Raw genomic sequence first — 21,213 nt, forward strand, 5'->3', positions numbered from 1 at the left:
TCTCTCTCTCTCTCTCTCTCTCTCTCTCTCTCTCTCTCTCTCTCTCTCTCTGTGTGTGTGTGTGAGTCTGTCTGTGATTGTCCTCTAAATCTGGAGGAGAAAGGCCCACTAATGGGTACTGAAAACTAAGTGGTGGATTTTGTGCTATAATGTGCCATTATTTGAGAGGAAGTCCAGATGAATTGAACACCAGCTCTTTGATTCCTGGTTGTACTTCTAATGGAGAAGAGACAACAGAGTGACCACCCAGCAGCCACCAAACTCCCTCAAAAGAGGATAAGGACTTACCAGAAAAAAAAAGTCCTTTAACATTTGTGTAACAACATCAGTAACATAAAATGCCAAGAAATTATTTCCCACAAATGGCAGAGGTGTTAATGTGGCCACACCCAGATTTTCTCACAGATGGTGAGGATTTGATCTCAGGTTCCAAAGTTTGTGCCAAAGTACTCTTACCCAGGCATACACCTCTCTGACCCTGAAATTCTTAATATACAAACTGCACAGTAGAATGAAGTCGATTAAAACAGCTACTGTCTGGCTTGATGGTTTTCCCATGGTGACTGATGATAGATGAGTCCCCTGTCTTCACAAGTGTGAGCATCACACTTCTCCCATGGTTTTCTTCTAATTGTCTTTTTTTTTTTGCCACAGGAGCCATTGGTCTTACATGTGCAGGGTTAGTCATATTTAACTGGAAACTCCAACAAAGCAGAGCAAATGAACACACATCCAAAAACCTTTGTTGCAGAGCCCTCAATGAATCCCTGGGTGCTCATGAAGCAAGAAATGGCCAGGCCGTGGGGTACTGTAACTGCCACTTAACTCGAGAAAATGAGACAGAGGTCACGTCTGATGTGGGCTCCAGAAAGGAAACACCACTTAGACAGGAAAACAGCCATCAAGCAATGCTGGCCTCCAAGTCCACAGCCCTGGATGTATCATTCAGAAAGCTGAAAGGGGAAGACCATGGGGCACTCAGTGCTCGCTCTTGCCTGGGCGATGAACTGCTACAGGCAGGGTGCTTAGGGCCTCCTGAGAACAAGAAAGCTCTTTGTGATGCAGGTGTAGTGACAAGATGTTTTCCAAAGACAACTGAAAAGCCAAACTACCAGGAACATGGAGAAGTCCAGTCTCAAATCCTGCCCCAGCATGGAAGGAGAACAATAGGTGAGCTTGTCTGTTAGAAAATCCCACTGTGCTGAGAGAAGTGCTATAAAAATCATTGCAGTCTGTTTAGTCTGTTTCTTCCTTTTTTTGAAGGTATAAATGGAAAGAGAGAGAGAGAGAGAGAGAGAGAGAGAGAGAGAGAGAGAGAGAGAGGAGAGACGATGTGTGTATCTGTATATGTAAAAACACACAGGTGAATTTCTGAGAACCTGTGTATATATAAACATGCACATATGTATGTCTGATAATTTGTGTGTATAGATGTGTGTAAACATGCACATGTGCTTGTCTGAGAACCTATGTGTATGTATAAACACACACGTGTACATGTCCAGGTATATGTGTGTGCCTGTGTAAATGCACACATGTGCACGTCTGAGTACCTGTGTATGTGTCTGTGTGCCAGTAAATGTCTCTGCGAGAGAGTGCTTCCTGTGTATGTGGTTGAGTGTGAGTCCCTCTGAGTGTGTTTTCTATGTGCAATGGGGTGAACTATCGATGTTGCCTCTCCTCCCTGAAAAGTGAATGTTGAGACCCACTACCTAAGGATGCTTTAAAAAGGAAAGCGAATCCTCAATAGCAATATGTCTGAGATTTCTAAGAGTGTGGGTACCAGCTTTCATCCCAGCATCCTCTGAGCTCTGATGCCAATTTGCAGTAAACAGCCTTCCTGGAGCATGGCATTTTAGAAGAATGGCCTCCTAATGCCAATGATTCATTTCAAGAATGATGTCAAGAAACACACTTTGCTTGCTGAGCTGTCAAGCATGATAACTTCTAAGTTCTTGAAGTCAGGGCTTAATTCATTGTCTCATATTGGGAGCCCAGTGGACCTGGCCATGGCACATACCTGCTGTCTACAGGTAATGCCAATACTTCTGTGGAAGCAATCAATTGAGCATCTTCCTTTCTTTCCTGAATTCTCGGGCAATGCTCTCATGCCCTGCAGTGCACACTTATACTTACACAGCTGCTCAGGACAGATGCTCTGCCACTTATTTCAACTGGTTTGGAGAAAGCAGGATTTTCTGTTGGAAAATGAATGACAGAGGAATCATGTGATATACTTTCTGTGGTGATCTGGCCCTAAGGCTGGATTCAGGCACCACAGGATAAGAATGAAACTATATTTTATTTCCTATGTGGCATAAAGCAGGATGTGAGTTTATCTGACTGTATTTCTTGCTGGTTCCTTGGGGCTGATGGTTTGACTCCAGAAAAAGATGACCAAGTAAAAACGGCTTCCATAGAAATCAGAAAAGATTGGTTTTACTTTATAAGAAATCAGGGCTTAGCTTTTTCATTTCCTGTTAGCTTTCAGAGGTACCTAAAGCCTTGTTTGGTCTGTCTGTAGGGGAATTATATACACAGATACACAAGAGAACATGACTAGTTAACCCTCGTAGCACTGGCTTCTTGGTCTGTCACATCAATGGTGACCTTGGGGAAACACCTGTAGTTCTGCAGCATCCTAGGTGGCAGGGGGGAGGGGGGCAGGTGGGAGGGAAGAATTCAGTAAGGAAGTCAAGACCATACTTGATCTTGAAGACAAGTTTGAATTTATGCCTGTAACATGAGACTTCAGAACATACTTCTCCAGGTAGAAAAAGTGCCAGAAATCACCTAGTTGAGTAGTTCTTGCTGTTTGCCGTCAGTTCCTAGAATTTATGAGAATTCAATGAAAACTATCAACTCTTCCCCAGGACACTCATGATCTACATCAGCCCTCTCCATGCCAGCAGATTTCTCAAAGTCACCCACAAGTGTGCCTTATGGTATGGTGACATTCTAGCGTGGACTTTGGTCTCCTTTTCTTTTGCCTAATAAATGGGAGTTCTTCCTTTTCTTTTTTCCTTCTATTTAAATGATTTCATGAAACAATAGAAAGCAGGCTGGTGAGACATAATTCTAGTCACAGTAGATAAGAATGAGATGGGCTGGTGTGAGTCCTGATGAGAAACTGTGGAAATATAACAAACACCCAAATGTATTTCCTTCCTCTTAAAGGTCCTAAGATGGCAGAACTTCTATACTAGGCCAAGGCTCTTGATAATATCAAATGAGCTAATAAATGTATAATATTTATCACATTGCCTAGTTTTTCCTATAAGCAAAACTAATATTAGGTTTTTGTTGATATTAGTGAATGTGTATTATTAATAATATATATTATTTATGGTAAAGTCACAGGTTGATATTGCTACCAGGCAATATCCCAAATTACTCACTTATTAATAAATCTTTAGTGGATATTGCATTACTTTGTGGGAAGTAAAATAAAATATGGCCTTCTCCCTTCATTAAGGCAACAGGTGTTCCTTTTTTGTTGTCTAGGTTACTGTGCTTGAGGCCTGAACCTTGCTTAATATTTCCTCAACATTCTTCCAGATTTGTATTTCCATTTCCAAAATGGGAAATGAATAAGAAAACCCTATTGTGCCATTTGAAAAGGATTCAGATGTCAGCCATCTTTAAAGGTGCCATAACCATAAGGGAATCTAAGCAGGAGCTGGCATGTATGTCAGTTACAATCATAATGGCACAGTTTCTAAGTCAGCATCACAGCTGACTGACAGGTGCCTATGAAGAACACAGTTGCAAGCACACCAAATAGCCAAGGGTCTTCTTTCCCCATCATCATCAATGTAGGAAATACTCAGGAATTACCACAATTAAAGGAGTGATTTTACGATTTTCATAAGGTTTATAGACCTTTGGCTGGTTGGGATACTACAAATGTGCCTGGTGCTAAATTCCTGCATTTATTGTTCAGCAGATATGAGCAGTGACACGTTTAGAAGCAGATATGTGACAGCCGCCTCAGCCTTGGCAAGAGAGAGTCTTGGGAAGCATTTAACAAACAAATCATGGCAGCCTCCAATAGGAAAAGGGGACAATGCTGCACAGAGAATTTTCATCTCCAGCTCATCCTCCAAGCGACGAGAGCCAGGGGAATGTGCTGTAGGCAGGATTGCCCACAGACATAGAGAGGGATATGACCACCATCAGGACACTTTAAAGCAGAGCAAGCCTACAAATTCTCATCCCAACACTTCCTTTACCTGCAAATATGTGTCCTGGGATGCGTTTCAAGATTTTATGAGAGAGAAGAAGCCAGATCGAAGACAGCACACTGAATCTGAGAAGCAGCAAATTCAAATTAACAGAGCAATAGAGAAATTCCTCAGGAGTCAGGGGAACAAAGACAAATCAAGGTTGTCAGCAAAGATCAAGAAGGCATATTCTACGAAGAGGGTTAAATTCTGGGACCCTGATTTAGTCAGGGCAAAAGAGCTGGTGGTTTCAGCAGAAACACCGGTCTCCTGGAGACGGGGAGATAGTGAAAGCCAACACCCGGCTTCCTTGGATCTCAAAAATAGCACCAACTTGGAGGAGGTCAAGGAAGCAAGAGAAAAGCTTCCAGAGCAACAGGCTCTGAAAAAGAAGAGACCCAAGTCCTCCCACCTGAGGGAGAAAGTAAAGGGACAGAATTTAAGGATAAAGGTAGATCTGAACCCCTTTGGAAAAACTAGGGTCCACCCAGAGGAATCCACATCAGAACCCACCAAGAGACATAAACAAGCAAGGCTACCTCCCCAGAGACCAGCCAGAACTTCTGAGAGAAAATTCAAAGCAAGACCTGTGTCTTTTGTCAAATCTCAGTTGCCAGAGAGGAGCAGCCATGCTAAGCTCACTTGTTTAAAGGTGCCACTGGAACACGCTCTAGATCAGATTCCTTATCAGGAAAGAAATGGCACCTTCAGAGTTGACAGCTTGCCTGTAGACCATCGTGGTTCTGAGCATGGCAACTGCCGCCCAGTGGGCCATGCTTCTAATGGGAGCTTATTAATGGCACCTCAGCCCTCAGTCAGGGTCGCTGAACACCAGTGTTCACATCCTCTTCTCTCACCTGAGCAAATGGGAAATGTCTCTAGTCCACCAAGGGAAGTTCTCTGCCCCTCCCCAGCTAATTTGGGAAATGAAGAGAATAGTGTTTTACGAACTCAACACTCCAGGGAGGTTATTGACCATGCAGTAATGGTGTCCACTCAACACACGGACCAGGACAAATTAAAGATCAATGAGTTAAACCAGTTTACTTTGTCCCTTGGTGACCAGGTGATTGACAGCTTGAGCAAAGATCACAGTTTGGCTGAGAATCAAGCTTTACAACGGGAAGAGCAAAATCCAAGCCATGAACAGCTTGGAAGTGAGGAAAAACCACTAATGAACACATTCAAAGTATCCCAGGGAAGAGTGGAAAATTGTTTTACGGATGGAAAAGAGATTAGTGTAGGAGACAAGATTTCTTGCATAGAGGATGGTGTATCCTCTCCTACTGCCTGGATACAACCCTACAATAACCTGCCATTCATGGTGCCGCACTGTTTTCCACACCAGCACAACTGCAGCGGGAGAGGGAGAGGAGCAGACAGCAACAGTGTATCACCAGGAGATAATGGTAGAGAGGCAGCAGGAATTCAGGCAGTGGTGGGAACACAGAGACAAACACTCCAGGAGAGGAATGCAAATTCTAGTGCACAAAGCTGGACAACACAAAAGGGCCCCACAGAGGAAAGACAGCAGACACTTGAAGGTTCAGGGAAGGAGAAACTTCTGTTGTGCTCTCCCAGCTCTGACAAGGAGACAATTTCCATTAAAGACTTGAGTAAAGTCGAAACTAACATGCTACGGTGTGACAGAGATCCTCAAACTCACAATCGAGGGCCTCATTGCAGATACCCTGGAGATAACCAACCAGATAGAGATGACACGGAATACAGGGAAGCTGTTGAGTCAGGGGGGACACCAGGCGCTCCTTACCTCTCACAGGAGTTAAATGTCATTCATTCTGAGGCAGGAAATGGGGTGCCTCTAATTCCGAACAGCAAAAATGGAGCTGAAAGCCCTGCCTGAAGACCTCATTAGACTCATCGTTACTGGAGACTCTCTCCCACCACTTTTAGAAGTAGAGAGTAAGAAACAGCAAGTTGCATAACGTTCTTTTCCTGTTTAGACTGTCTTCTTGGAGGATCAGAAACATCCCTAGCCTCTGTGGACACTGAACACATAGTGTTCAGGGCACAGTTTCCCAGCAATTCTTCATTACCAGTGATAAAAAAAAGTTCCTAGTCAGCTATAGCACAGAAATCTAAGATGGAACCTGAAGTAGGCTCCCTACAGTTGAATAAATAGGCTCCTTCAAGGAATGGGATGATGGGAACTTTTGCCTAGTCCTGGAAAATCAACCAAAGACTTGAAAAATTTTAAACGAATGAAAGATTCAACATGAAGATGACGCTTTGTATGTGACGTTTATTTTATGGAAATTGTTATGCACGTCTCAATTACTGCTATTACAACCTTGCTTTCTGCACTGATGAGTACAGACATGTGCGCCTGATCTGTTTTCTTAATTATGGTGTAATGAAAGTTCAGCCGTGTTTGTTAATTGTACTGCCGAGTGGTAAATTTTACTCATTTGTAATCGCTTTGTCGATAATTTTCTTAGATCTTAAGTAGAAGTCTTAAAGAACCTGCTATTTCTCTAAGGGGAAATAATTGAAGATTTCCAGGCCAACTGTAAAATTTGAAAAACCCTCTAAGTCCAGAAGAGGGCAAGCTCAGCTTCCTTCCTTTCAGAAGGGCAAACAGGTTTCAGAAGCAACACAGCGGCTCAAGAACAAAAGGAATTTTAATGAGCTTTATTGCCAGTTGTTATTAATATAAGTCTTTGAAAACCAAATAACCATTATCGCTAGTCTTTGGAGGTTTGATCTCTCCAGTTGAGCTTGCCACTGCTGTTTGCTGAGAGCGCCCCTCCTTGCACAGAGGAACCAAATGTTCTCATAAATACTGGATTTAACAGATGATGAATAACCCTCGATCATTGAAAGTCACATTTACCTGAAAACTACAGGTCTGCTCAGGCTGTTTATTACTGATACCCAAGTAAGATGTTTAGCCTATGTGTTCACAGAGCAGAATACTATATAGTTCACATTATGTAGTGGGGGTAGAGAGGAGATTAAACAGAAACAAACATCCTCTGTCTCATCTTTGTAGCTGTCCTGGGCTCTCTGTTCTTTCAGCTTTACTTGATATTTATAATATTAAATGAGCTTAAGGATTTGCTTGGACATTGTAAACACCGCTTGGCACCCACTGCACTTCTTTTCCCTGGGTGGATCTGACAGCAAGTGATAAAACATTCTCGTTTTGAGAGCCCTTCATCCCCTTCCTCTGTCTTGTCAAGAGGCAGACATCTCTGACTCAGTTCTTGTCCTATTTATTTTCATTTACCTTCTCTACCCCGGCTTCTCTCCTTTGTCACATGCTTGTTTCTCCCTCCTCCCCTGATACCACTTCATTGTAGGAAACACCTCTGAGGTGAGAGGAACACCTGTCTGTCGTCCTGTATGGTCACTCCCCTCTCTTCTGACTGACAGCTTTCTTGGAGAGGGGGATGGGGTGATGATTTTGTTTCTGTATTTTCTTTCATTTTTCCTAATGTCTCAATAGTTCTGGCTCTGTAATGAAGGGTCCTTAGCCTTGTTCTCTCTTTTTGCTGCCGCTACCAGTATTAAAGCTGTAGGGGTGAAACCTCCTCTTCCTCACTGGCTGCCTCTCAGAAGGCAGCAGAGATGGCCCCCTGCACACTGTCACCTCTTTCTTAGGCTGCGTCTTTTGCCATAGATCGTAGGTTTCTTTTAGCCTCTGAATCCCCATGGCAACCACAAAAGTGCTTGCTATAATCAACTGGATCACAGTGCCAGCAGCCCCTGGGGGCTGTTCTGACCTCACAACCTTTTCTTCAGTTTTCATGCTTCAGATCTGTCTCTACCGGGCACATACTGCTAGGGTGCTTGTGGAAAGCATAGTTTCGGTCTGCGTCCCAGGGCTGCTCATTCTGAGCCTGAGGATGGGGGCCTGGAGAATCTCTACTTTCAGAAAGACATGAGGGTGAAGCGAATAATGTGGTGCCCCACAGTCAAAGGTAACCCAGAGGTTACTTCATGGACAGAGTTACATGCAACAATTTCAGTAAAAAATGAGAAGCCCTTCATACCTAACAAATATATTTCCAAAAAAAAATCCATTCTATGATTTTTCACTTCTCTAGTGGTAAGATTAAAATTATCTACAATTTCTTGTATAAATTCATATTGGAACTACAAAGGCTGACGTTATTTACCAAAGTTAGCCTAGTCTACATCACAAATTCCAGGCCAGCCATGATTACACAGACCCTGTTTAAAAAAACCAAAACAACAAAACACACTTCTGTATATTTCTGTAGCTGTCTGGAAATGCCTTTATTCGGTGTATATACTTAAGCCAGTACCACAGAATTTGGGATATTGGAGGCTTAGATTGTGTCATGAGTTTTGAGAGGGAGTCTGGGGGTGACTAGGTAGGAGTTTCAGAGGGGCAAGGGTGGGGTGGAAATGATGTTGATACAGTGCTCCTGTTGAAATTCTTGAAAAATGAATGTGGAAATGAAGCAACAGGCAGAATGGCATAGTGATAGTCATTTACATCTAAAGATCTTTTTATCAAATGCTATCTGGTCTGGAGGTTTAACCTGAGACTGACTTCAGAGTTGTCAAAACCAGCAAACCCTTCATCTCTGTGCTCACAATGATGTACATGTTTTCTCTCAGCATGCATGAGTTCATTCTCTGACCAGTTCTTTACTCAGTGAATGCTGGTCTTTGGATTTTGATTTTTGACCAAGTGTCATTTCTGGGTTGACTTCAAGGACCCACACTCTCTGTCCTTACTTTGCATTTTCATAGAGTCTTCCTTAATCTTGGCTTGTAGTTCTAAATTTGTTAATATTTATTTATTTAATCTACACATAATGGTTAAAGCCCTCAGACCCATGGACAGCACTGGAAGATTCGGCAGTAGAGACTCAATAAACTAGTTGTTGAAGGAAAAAAATCAGAATGTTGGTCCCTTGTTGCAATGACCTTACCACCCACTCGGATATGGTAAGGACCTTTCTGGGCATTGTAAAGACAATGGAAAGAGCAGAGCATCATCAGATGCAGGATCAAGGCTGGACCCACTAGAGTAAAAGCTCAATGTTACTAGATTCTTGGCAGCACCACTGTTCAGTGACCCCTTGTCTCCATCTTTCTGCCTGAAACTAGAGCCAGCTTGTGTGCTGTGCTGATAAAATTCACTCCTTAGTAATACAACATTTCTACTGAAAACACACACACACACACACACACACACACACACAGAGCAAATAAATTTCATGATATATTTGACACAACTGTCTTCTCTTCCTATAGAGAATTCTGGATAAGGTATTCAGTAAATTTATCTCCAAATAATGTTCTCAGGGTTTACATCGCAAGACCTCTCCTCAAACTATTTAAGTCATGCAATTTTTATATAAAACTTTCCAGACACCAACTCTAGACATGGAATTGGAGGTGCTGACAGGAAGAATTTGTTTATTTACTCTACAGATATTACCTTTTTGAGCACTTACAAAGTATGGTTCTGAGTTCTAGGGTTATACGAATGAACAAAACCAGACCAAACAAACAAGACAAACTCTGATATTATGGTGCTAACCTGCCAGTTATGAGAAATCTCTAAATTCAGCACAACACACAGCAGATTGAATGGCCAGAAAGAGAGGTTATCCTGTGAGATACTCAAACCACATCCTGTGAGAACATTTACTTTTTCTCTGAAAGAGACTATGGACATAGTGGGTTGGGCAATGACTTGATTTGGGTGTTGCCTTGAACAAAAAATAAAAACAAAATACAAAAGAAAACCCACTGGCCAGATCATACATTTTCCTTCCCATGTCTAAGTAGGGCCTTATCTATCTATCCGACTGCCTTTGAGGGTACTTTCTGGGATAGGAGCAGTTTACTTCGTCTGCTTCCTTGTTGAGGAGTTAAGATGTTTAGGAAGAGTGAGCCATCAAGACTGTTGAAGAAAAGACTAGAGCAGATGTGCAGGTGTGAACAGTGAGATTCTTTGGGCAGTTATAGTCAAGGAGCTCAGAACCTAGGCTAAGCCCTCCACTCTTTGGACCTGTGATGCTGTGACCATATCTGAGCAGATGGGAGACTGCCATAGCAGAGACCATCTTAGGCACTGCTGTCTCCCAGTGCAAGAGACAATACAGACTCACTTGTCAACCTGTGAGTACAGAGAGAACAGAGCAATTGTGGCTGCTGTTGCTCGGTTCAGCTTGCTGCTGAAGACCTCATCTCCTGGGCTTTCTTGCAAGTTTGCTTCATCAGTGTGACTCAAGCACAGCCAACCAAACTGCAGTTAGGATAAGGCTGTGTGTTGCCTCTCAAACAGAAGACTCTTTTTTTTTCTAACCAACTGTGAGGAACATTTCAAAACCAGAGAGCAATAATAAAGACATCAAGCTGCTCAGACTTCCTGGGGCCATTAGAGACCAAAGCACAGAAGGCAGGTCATTCTTCCCACTGGTCTGCTCCAGCACACACTGGATATAGATGTTTCAGCCACACTCTGTAACAGGCTGTGAAGCACCACACATTTCATAAGAAGAAACAAACTCACTCACTTCAGGACACGCATTCCAGCCCCGCATCAGCAGAGATGAGAGGGACTTGGGGATGGAGTAGCCGATGGGAGGTCTGATGTGGTGGTACGCCATATCTGCTGCTGCAGCGGCTGCAAAATAAAGATGTGAGCTTCACTTATTCCAGAAAGACTGAGAGAAAGGAGTCTCATCTAAAGCCAGTGTGCATGGGATTCGACAGGACCTCTGGGCTGACTTCCTCCTTTACCTATAAATATGAGTAGACAGTTTGTACTAAATTTATTTTTTATTATTTCCTCTCCATTGGACAGTTGGGTCTATGCAGTGAGCAGAGAGAATATATAGAGGAACAAGGGAGCAAGTAGTTCAGGGTGTTTGATGTATGGAGATATATACAACACTACAGAAAATAGACTGGAGGACAGACTGGATGAAACTCCACTGTGTCTGGCCAGCAAGATGGTTCAGTGGGTAAAGATGTTTGCCACCAATCTGAGTTTGATTCCTGATCCCCATGTGGTGGAAAGAAAGAACGGACTCCTGCAGGTCGCCCTCTGACTTTCACAGCAGCTCCACCACATGCTCACGTGCACATAAACGAATAAGTGGAACAACAATTTTCAAAACTTTACAATGTCATAAATAGAAGGTTAGTGCACTGATGTTACGGTGCATGGATGATCACTGGACTGGACAGATAAGAAGGCATCTGTACCGCATTAGAAACATATATATTAGGAACATTAGGATTTTGAATCTTAATCCTTCAGAAGTACTTGTTGGTTAACTGGGAGAGGACAGCTCACACCCATGATTGCACTGGAGCTGCACATTGATGAAATCCCCCTGTCCTGTCTGGGAGCATGGCCTTCCAAGTCATGCTCCTCTCAGATCCTTGCAGCATGGCATTGTAGACGCATGATTGCTTTGTATTTCTCTCTGTTTTCAACCACTGATTTCCACATCACCTGAAAGGTAAGTGTATGGATTCTTTAAGTGGATATCTATATATATACTGGTATCAAAGTATCATGGTAGATAAAGATATAAATTCAAGTACTTTGGACAATCATTCAAAGCAAGTACTAATGTCTGAGCCTGGGATGAATTTGCAGTTATTACCATTTAAAAAATAAACCACAGTTGGCATGAGCTTTTGTTTCAGAGTCCCTCCTTTTTTAATATACATGATAATGAAAATGGCAAATAACACATTATTCTCTAATGGTAAAAAATGTTCCACACCAAAGGGAGGAGAGACTTAAAGATTATTCTACATCCTGGCTCTAGTTTGTGGTGAAGTAGCATTGGCTGTATCTTACGAGCTTTGGGATTCTCTCTCTCTCTCTCTCTCTCTCTCTCTCTCTCTCTCTCCATTAATTTATTTATTTACTTTAAGTCCTGATCACTGCCTCCTCTCCTCCTGGTCCCCCTCCTCACACAGCCCCTTTCTCCAACCCCCTCCCTGTCTCCTCTGAGAGTGAGCAGGCCCTGTCTGGGTATGCCTCGACCCTGGCACATCAAGTATCTGAGGGGCTAGGTGCGTCTTCTCCCACTGAGACCAGACAAGGCATCCCTGTTAGGGAACAGATTCCACAGACAGGCAACAGCTTTAGGGGCAGCACCTGCTCCAGGTGTTGGGGGACCTGCAGGGAGACCAAGTTGCACATCTGCTAAATATGTGCACAGGGTGGCTAGGTCCTGTCCCTGTATGCTATTTGGTTGGTGGTTCAGTCTCCAAGGGTCCAGGTTATTTGATTCTGTCTTCCTGTGGAGTTCCCATCCCCTCTGGGACCCTTGCTCCTTCCCCAAACTCCCCGAGCTCTGTCCAATGTTTGACTCTGGGCCTCTGCATCTGCTTCAGTCAGCTGCTGGGTGGAGCCTCTCAGAGGACAGCCATGCTAGGCTCCAGTATGCAAGCAAAACAGAGTATCATTAATAGTGTCAGAGATTGTTGCTTGCCCATGGGATGGGTCTCTAGTTGAGCCAGTTATTGGTTAGCCAGTTCCCTGCATTTGTGATCCATCTTTGTCCCTGTATTTCTTGTATCCAGGACAAATTGTGGGTTGAATGTTTTGCGGGTGGGTTTGGGTCCTTATTTATCCACTGCGGTGTGGTGGTCCTGCCTGACTACAGGAAGTGGCCACTTCAAGTTTCATATCCCTACTGCACCTCCTTCAGTACCAAAAATCCACATCCACTGAATTTTGCCTATCCTTCTAATCTCAGCAGATCCAGTGAAGTTACACTCAAAGTAACTTAAATTTATTGCTTTTTGGGTTATTCTGAATTAAGACCTAATTTTACCAATTGCAAAATTAATACTCATTCTTTGTAGAAATTGAAAAAATAAGGAAGTTAGAAAATGTAAAATACTATTATTAAGAAAAAGACTATTCTATCCATAAAATGAGTTAAACTGACCAGAGTCATCTCCTCTGACACTTTTTTTTTTTTAGGTTCTGATATCAATTATGGAAAGGGATTGTCTGCTTCTTTCTTATGAGTCTGGAAAATCAATTACAGGTGAATGATATTTGTCAAAATACTTGTTAAAATATTTTCAGAATTTCTCTTCTCTGTCTATGATTGAGCCTATGTTGACATATGATTATGGATTTTTTTTCATAAATTAAAGCATTAAGCAATTAAGCATTTTCCATGTTATTAAAACTATGTGTTAACACATTTTAATGACTGCGTTTACTGTGATTTACTTAATCACTTCTCAATTTTAGGTTATTTGAAATTCTTCAAAGAATATTTTTAATGGGAATTTTTATATATTATAGGTGAGACACTTATGGTATATTAAGGGGTGAAAATAACCTCTCAAATGACATGAATACTTTCAACTGGCTCATATTAGTGACACTGTGCTCCTAAATGGCCCTATTAGCTGATGTTCTCACTAGGGAGTGTAAAGATTGTTACCACCACCACATCAGAGAAAAGTTCTTTTCAAAAAGCAGCTATATGATTCCTTGTTGCTTAGACTGTGTTCTTATATATCAAAGCATCTTTCTCAGCTCACCAAGTATGGAACTGGAATCCCTTCATTGGTTATTCTGAACTATTTTTAGTTCCTCCAAGGATTAAGTAAGTCAGAGCTACCAAAGAGATAGAGTCTTGCTTTCATTAATCTTATGACTGTCACCTGATGACTAATGTGTGCTGATTCAGCTCCAGGACATGCACAGAAATCAGTCCAGTGAGTGTGCTCAATTACAGGTCTCCTAGTGGGTACAGAGGGACTGTCCTCAGAAAGGGTTAAACTGATGCTGTCCCCAGCATCTCTGTCAGTAGCTCTTTCATGTTGTGAGATCAAACATGAGAGTAGTTTATCTGCTTCTTGGTAGTGTGCCTCAAAAGTCCATTTTTCACTCTTCATCATTTAAAGCTGACTGCAAGCCTTTGGAGTCTCCTCTGCGCCATTCTTGGTATGAGGGGCCTCATGATCACTTCTACTTAAATGTGGGTACCGAAGCTTGCCACTTTTAGATGGTTGGTCAGTCTTGCCTGTAGCAGGCTGTCCTGACAGCTGGGGGATTTCCTCTACTCAGATACAGGGACATGACTGTCAGTCCGTTCATTAAGTCTTCTCTGATTCTCACAGAAAATATGTGAAATGATTCGTGAAAATGTTGGTTTCTGCTTTCATTTAAAAATAAAAGAACTTTGCCGTTTAAAAAGAAAATAAGTCCATATTAAAAAAGAAAAAAAACCTCATTGTGTAATTATTTTTAAAGTTCTACCCTGAGTACATGATGCTATGGAGTTGTGTATAGCTACTCCCAGACCTCTGGGCAGCAATGAGATGTCCTTCTGAACGATGTAGAGCTGCCCCCAGACCTCTGCTGCCCCCAGATCTGTTTGCAGTAATGAGATGATGTCTTTCTGCACTGTTCAGTGTGTAAGCAGAGCCCTACTGGGTACTTACATCATGAAAATGTGACTGAGGAACTGGATTTGCAGTTTCGTTATTGTCAATTAACACAATTTTAAATTGAAATAGCTATGCTCAGGGGTCTCCATATTGAATGGCACTATGCTTCAAAATGGTTTTTCCTATTCACATTATCCTGAGTAATGAGAATTTAACGTAATATTGTAAGTCAGCCCTAAGAGTCTCTTCTGCCAAGAACTCAAATAGTTCTGTGTCTATCAACACCTTCTCAAGGGATGACATGAATATAATTCATCAGTGTCATCTCTGAAAACAGGCCATGTACAGCCGGTGACAACCCTCTTCCCAAATTCCTATAGCAAAAGCTACTCATGGGGCTGTGGAAATTGCTTAGCTGATAAAAGCTCTTGTCACACAAGCCTGGTAACTTGAGTTCCATCAACAGAACCCAGAATGGAAAGGCAAACTGAAATTCTCCTCTGTCCCCAACGTGCATGCCAGTGTTACACAATTGCACACTCGAACACACAACAGTAATAAATTAAAAGCAATAAGGCACTGAATATTCTATAGGCATAACAATCTAAGTGGAAACTTGGTGTCATTATTTTCAATAAAATGTGGTAAGTGAATGGGTCATGAAGAAATGAGTCATTACATTTGCCAATATTTTCATGTTTGGGTTTTAACTTCTACGATATGGATTTTCTCATCTACCCATGGTTTTTCTCATCTATCTGCTTCTCCTTGGTGGGATGTATTGTTCTGAAGGTTGGCATAGATGGACTCTGTCTTGGATCTTTCCCAAACACTCCTGCTTCACCTCACACGACAGAGAGGCCTACTGAGTCACACTTCATTGCCTGGTTATTTATCTGCCTCTTTGTGGCACTTACAAACTTCCTGAGGTCAGGGACTACATCTCTTCTTGATTCTGACAGCAGTGCATAGTGTAGTTACTGGCAAAAACAAGCGTTAAAACAGAGCAGGCTGAACAGATAGCGATGTGAGAAGTCGGAATGATATTTGACCAGAAGTACTTATTGGACTCAGTGTTATCAGACTCCATAAAGATCTGCTGAACAAGTGAAAGGAAGGATTAATGTTACTGTTATTAAACTTATTATTATGCTTCAGAAGAAAGCCCAATGCCATCCAGAGGCATGGTGGATGAGTATTATGTCCAGTGGGCTATTAATTTACAACATAGTCATGTGAATTGTTAAGACCTTGTGGTAAACTCACCCAATAAATTTTATCCAAAGCCTTTGGTGAAGGTTTCTGCAAGCTTTGTGGCCATGAGGGAATGTCCTTCATGGAGAACTGGAGGCCTAACTGTGGCTGGCATTGTTCTAAACTCCCTGGGAGAGCCAATTAAGCCGGTTGTCTCAGCAAGGAATAAGTTTGCTAAGCATGAGATTCAGTAGGGAAGAGCCAATTTGATGGTGACAATTATGGGCTCAGGGCCTTGTGCGTGCCCTCACTATAATGTGACATCTATGTTTGTCCTAACAAACCCCACAATACAGGACTTAGTCTTCACTGACACACATCAGCATGAAGTCGCCCCTGCTAAGTGTTAGCTAGCCACTCTTACTCTTAACAACAAATCTAAAGAGTTCAAGCGATCTGTTTTAATCTGAACTCAGAAGGTTAGATGTTAAAACATCATGGATTATTTATTGCTTTATTTAGACCCTCAGAGGTCTGAGGGCTTTTTAAGGTTGTCTTTGGGTACGAATAGAAAGTCAAACATTACAGTGAGTTATTACGATTGTTAAGGCTACCAACAGCCTTGTCCACATCAGCTCATATGCAATATAGCCCTGTGGTAAGAGTGGCATTGCAACTTTCCATTATGAAATGGATCATCTAGTTCAAATTGATACATAATTGTGTTCTGGATTCTGAACTCCTAGTGTGATTTTTTTCCTCACTGTCTTAGTTTGTAAAAATTAAACAAATATTCCTATTGTAAGGAGAGTAAAAAGGTATGGGGTAGGGGATCTATGGAAAGAAATGCTTGCTATGAACATTAATGGACTTGAGTTCAAATCCCCAGCACCCATGTAAAATTATGCATGGCTTAGCATGTGAGCAACACATGCTTACAACCCCTATGTTGGGTAGAACAAGAACAGGCAGATCTTAGAACTTGGTTGTCATGAAGTCCAATCAAAATGGTGAGCTTTACTTTCAGTGAGAGAGACCCTGTCTCAAAACAAGAGAGTGAATGATGGAGGAAGACGCTGATGTCCTCCTTCTCTGGTCTCCATGCATGGGGTATGTAACACACACACACACACACACACACACACACACACACGGCGGGGAGAGTGGAGAAAGTAAGAGTGTCAGTAAGTATTGAGCAAGATAAAGTTTATAAAACATTGTGAGCAAGTGTTCTTCAAAGTGCAGCTGGTTGCATGCCGTAGTTTCTCATGGCCCAGGTTATTACAGTCAAGGCAATAGTGTTCCACATTCACCAGAAGAGTTAAAGTACTCTCTGTTAAAGTTGTGCTTTTCAGCAACACGCCTCCTGTGTGAGCAGCATTGGAGGCACCATGAGATTGTGCAGTCCTGGAGGGTGCTAAGCATGCCTTAATTTTTAAAACCACATCCTGTGCTCGTTAGAATGGTCAGAAATAGAGTAAGCATTATCGTTGCTTGCCCTCCATGCACTCTCCACTAGCACGGTGAAGCACCAGAATGTTGATATTAGCTACAGCTTGGCAGAGATCTGCATCTACTGGACCAAGGCAGTTCTTCCTGGTGTGCAAGAAGTGACTTGCTGGCTCGCCTCACTTCAGTGATAAACTGAGGATTACCTCAGCAAACGTGACTTAACTGCTCAATTTCCCTGCTACTTTTACATACTGTCAGTGTGGCATCCAATCTAAGATTATTCTATTTAGGACGAGTTAGGATCCAGATCACATAGGGAGAACTATATAATGAAGCACTAATTAAAAAAGACTAGGGAACTCAATAAACATAAAATAAAATAAACACATAAACATCCTGTGGTATTACAAAGTCTCTAAATATACTGCCATTCATTCTTTTTTTTAATTGTATATTCTACTTATTTACATTTCAGATGTTATCCCCTTTCCCTGTTCCCCCCAACCCCAGGAACGCCCTATCTTGTTCCCCCTCCTGCTGCTTCTATGAAGGTGTGCCCCCACCCATCTACCCATTCCCTCCTCCCTATCCTTGAATTCCCCCACACTGGGGCACCCCGCCTTCACAGAACCAAGGACCTCCTCTTCCACCAATTCCTGACAAGGGTATCCTCCACTATATATACAGCTGGAGCCATGGGTCATTTCATGCATGTTCCCAGGCTGGAGGTTTAGACACTGGGAGCTCTGGTTGGTTGGTATTATTGCTCTTCCCATGGGGCTGCAAGCCCCTTCAGCTCCTTCAGTCTTCTCTCTACCTCCTCCATTGGGGATCTCATGATTAGTTCAATAGTTAGCTGTGAGCATCTGCCTCTGTATGTCAGATTCTGGCAAAGCCTTTCAGGAGAAAGGTATATCAGGCTCCTGTCAGCATGTACTTCCTGGCATCCACAATAGTGTTTGTGTTTGTTGACTGCACATGGGATGGATCCCCAGGTGGGGCAGTCTCCAGACAGCCCCTCCTTCTGTCTCTATCTCACACTTTGTCTCTGACTTTGCTCCCTTGAGTATTTTGTTACTCCTAAGAAGGACTGAAGCACCCATACTTTGGTCTTCCTTCTTCTTGAGCATCATGTGGTCTATGAGTTTTATCTTGGGTATTCTGAGCTTTGGGGCTAATATCCACTTATCAGTGATTGCATACCATGTGTGTTCTTCTGCGATTGGGTTACCTCACTCAGGATGATATTTTCTAGTTCCATTCAATTGCCTAAGAATTGCATGAATTCATTGTTTTAATAGCTGAGTAGTATTCCATTGTGTGAATGTACCATATTTTCTGTAGCCATTCTTCTGCTGAAGGATATCTGAGTTCTTTCCAGCTTCTGGTTATTATAAATATCTGAACATAGTAGAAGCAATATACAGCAAACCAGTAGCCAACATCAAACTAAATGGAAAGAAACTTGAAGCAATCCCACTAAAATCAGGGACTAGGCAAGGCTGCCCACTCTTTCCCTACCTATTCAACATAGTACTTGAAGTCTTAGCCAGAGCAATTAGACAACAAAAGGAGGTCAAAGGGATACAAATAGGAAAGGAAGAAGTCAAAATATCACTATTTGCAGATGGTATGATAGTATACTTAAGTGACCCCAAAAGTTCCACCAGAGAACTCCTAAACCTGATAAACAACTTCAGCAAAATTGGCTGGATATAAAATTAATTCAAACAAATCAGTGGCCTTCCTCTACTCAAAAGACAAAAAAACTGAGAAAGAAATTAGGGAAATGACACCCTTCACAATAGTCACAAATAATTTAAAATACCTTGTTGTGAATCTAACCAAGCAAGTGAAAGATCTGTATGAAAAGAACTTCAAGTCTCCGAAGGAAGAAATTGAAGAAGATCTCAGAAGATGGAAAGATCTCCCATGCTCATGGATTGGCAGGATTAATATAATAAAAATGGCCATCTTGCCAAAAGCAATCTACAGATTCAATGCAATCCCCATTAAAATCCCAACTCAATTCTTCACAGAGTTAGAAAGAACAATTCTTAAATTCATTTGGAATAACAAAAAACTCAGGATAATGAAAACGGTTCTCAACAATAAAAGATTATTCATTCTTTTCAAGGCTATGTGTAGATGCCCCATAAGACTTGCAGACTGAGTTTGGTTCTGGGATTTCCAGTTTATGACTCAATTATTCAATGTGAAGTCTCTCCCACGAAACCTGGCTTCAATAAACTGTCAGATGCTCTTAATTTGCTGATGCCTCCCAGACTTAGCAAGAGTTCAGCATCAAGGAACCCAGGACACAGTTGCATTTCCCTGTGAACCAGCTGGCACCATCGAGGCAAAAAAGAAAATGAAAGAAAAACAGGAGATTCTTTTTTTTTGGACTCAAACAGATTTCAGGATGATATACATGAATGGGTAGCTGGGGACTACATAGGATTAGGTAAAGTATATATTATTGGATTATTATTGGATTATTGATCTGGGATCCTTTTGTCACTACTGATGTATTAAAGGACATGAGCCCAGGAGAGAAATCAAATCCAGGAAACAGGTGTTGGTTTCTTTGTCTGAATCCCATCCAGGGAAGCTCTTACAGGCCAGGTAACTGGCATCGTGCTCAGCTCACTTTCTGCTTGGCTTGACAGCTTGGCTCTCTCTTTTTGTAACAGAATCTCTTCTCACAAGTCTGTTTTTATCCCCTGGATCCATCATGTACCGTTGACTTTTACTCCCTCATGTATTACAACTCCAATTTATTGGAAAGTTTTTGCTCACTTCTTCCAAACCAACTTTCTCATTTCTAACCAAGCCACCACTCCAGTCAGAATGTTCCCGTATTTCTAAAGAAGAGCTGGTCTCTTGGTCTGAACGCCAACCCATCTTTTGCCAACTAAGAATAAAGGGCACTCTAGATTCACACTATTGCAGATGCTAAGAAGAGCTTGCTGACAGGAGCCTGATACAGCTGTTTCCTGAGAAGCTCTGCCAGATCCTGACCAATACAGATGTGGATGCTTGCAGCCAACCATCAGACTGAGCACAGGGACCCCAATGGAGGAGTTAGAGGAAGGACTGAAGAAACTGAAGGGGCCTTACCTGGCATCAGTGGGAGTGTAGGCCCTTGGTCCTGTGAAGGCTCGATGCCCCAGTGTAGAGGAATGTTAGGGCAGTGAGGAAGGATTGGGTAGGTGGGTGGGGGAGTACCCTCATAGAAGCAGGGTGGGGGGGATGGAGTAGGGGGTTTGCAGAGGGGAAACTGGGAAAGGGGATAATATTTAAAATGTAAATAAATTAAATATTGAATTTAAAAAAATCTACAGAGGCTTCCATTGCTGACATGCACAGGACTTGTGGCAGTATTAACTTGGCTTGCTCAAGAGATGCCAGAAAGATCACAAAATGCTATGTCTGGGCATGTCAGGTGTTTCTAGAGGATTCTAGCATTGTGACAAACAGATGCAGCAAAAATAATCCACTCTCAGTTCAGGCAGGTGCCATCCAATCTGCTGGGGGCCCAAAAGAGTGAGGAGGCAGAGGAGGCGGGTGAATTACGAAATGTAGACATCTGTGCTTTCCTGCTCTTCAACAGCAGGACCTGGGTTCCTAGACACTCATGCCCTGGTAGGCACAAACTAACCCTAGTGCTTCTCAGCACTATACAGTCATATTGAATCACATGCTTCACAGATGGCAGATGGCAGACTGCAAGGCTTCACAGAATTCAATATCGTGTGACCAAAGTCCCAAAACAACTTCTCTCATTCCTATTTTGTGTCTGTTATCAATCTATCACATATCAATAATCTATCTTATATCATCTCTCAATCAATCAATCAATCAATCAGTCAATCAATCTATCTATCTATCATCCATCTATCTATCTATCTATCTATCTATCTATCTATCTATCTATCTATCTATCTATCTATCT

The 21,213-nt window shown here is 42.2% G+C and overlaps 2 protein-coding genes across 2 annotated transcripts in view; one reads left to right on the forward strand and one right to left on the reverse strand.

Annotated features, from left to right (window-relative positions):
• Lrrc53 (leucine rich repeat containing 53) overlaps nucleotides 1-6,087 on the forward strand; it is a 10,696-nt gene extending 4,609 nt beyond the window's left edge. The window contains exons 3-4 of the mRNA XM_028754298.1: nucleotides 655-1,170; nucleotides 3,947-6,087. Of these exons, the coding sequence (XP_028610131.1) occupies nucleotides 655-1,170; nucleotides 3,947-6,087 (2,657 nt within the window). The remainder of the gene's footprint in view (nucleotides 1-654; nucleotides 1,171-3,946) is intronic.
• The window catches only part of Tnni3k (TNNI3 interacting kinase), a 253,119-nt gene that overhangs the window by 60,755 nt on the left and 171,151 nt on the right, over nucleotides 1-21,213 (reverse strand). The window contains exon 21 of the mRNA XM_028754295.1: nucleotides 10,748-10,857. Coding sequence (XP_028610128.1) covers nucleotides 10,748-10,857 — 110 coding nt within the window. The remainder of the gene's footprint in view (nucleotides 1-10,747; nucleotides 10,858-21,213) is intronic.

The sequence above is a fragment of the Grammomys surdaster genome, unplaced genomic scaffold (assembly GCF_004785775.1).
Source record: "Grammomys surdaster isolate TR1022 unplaced genomic scaffold, NIH_TR_1.0 125996, whole genome shotgun sequence".
Classification (NCBI taxonomy): Eukaryota; Metazoa; Chordata; class Mammalia; order Rodentia; family Muridae; genus Grammomys; species Grammomys surdaster.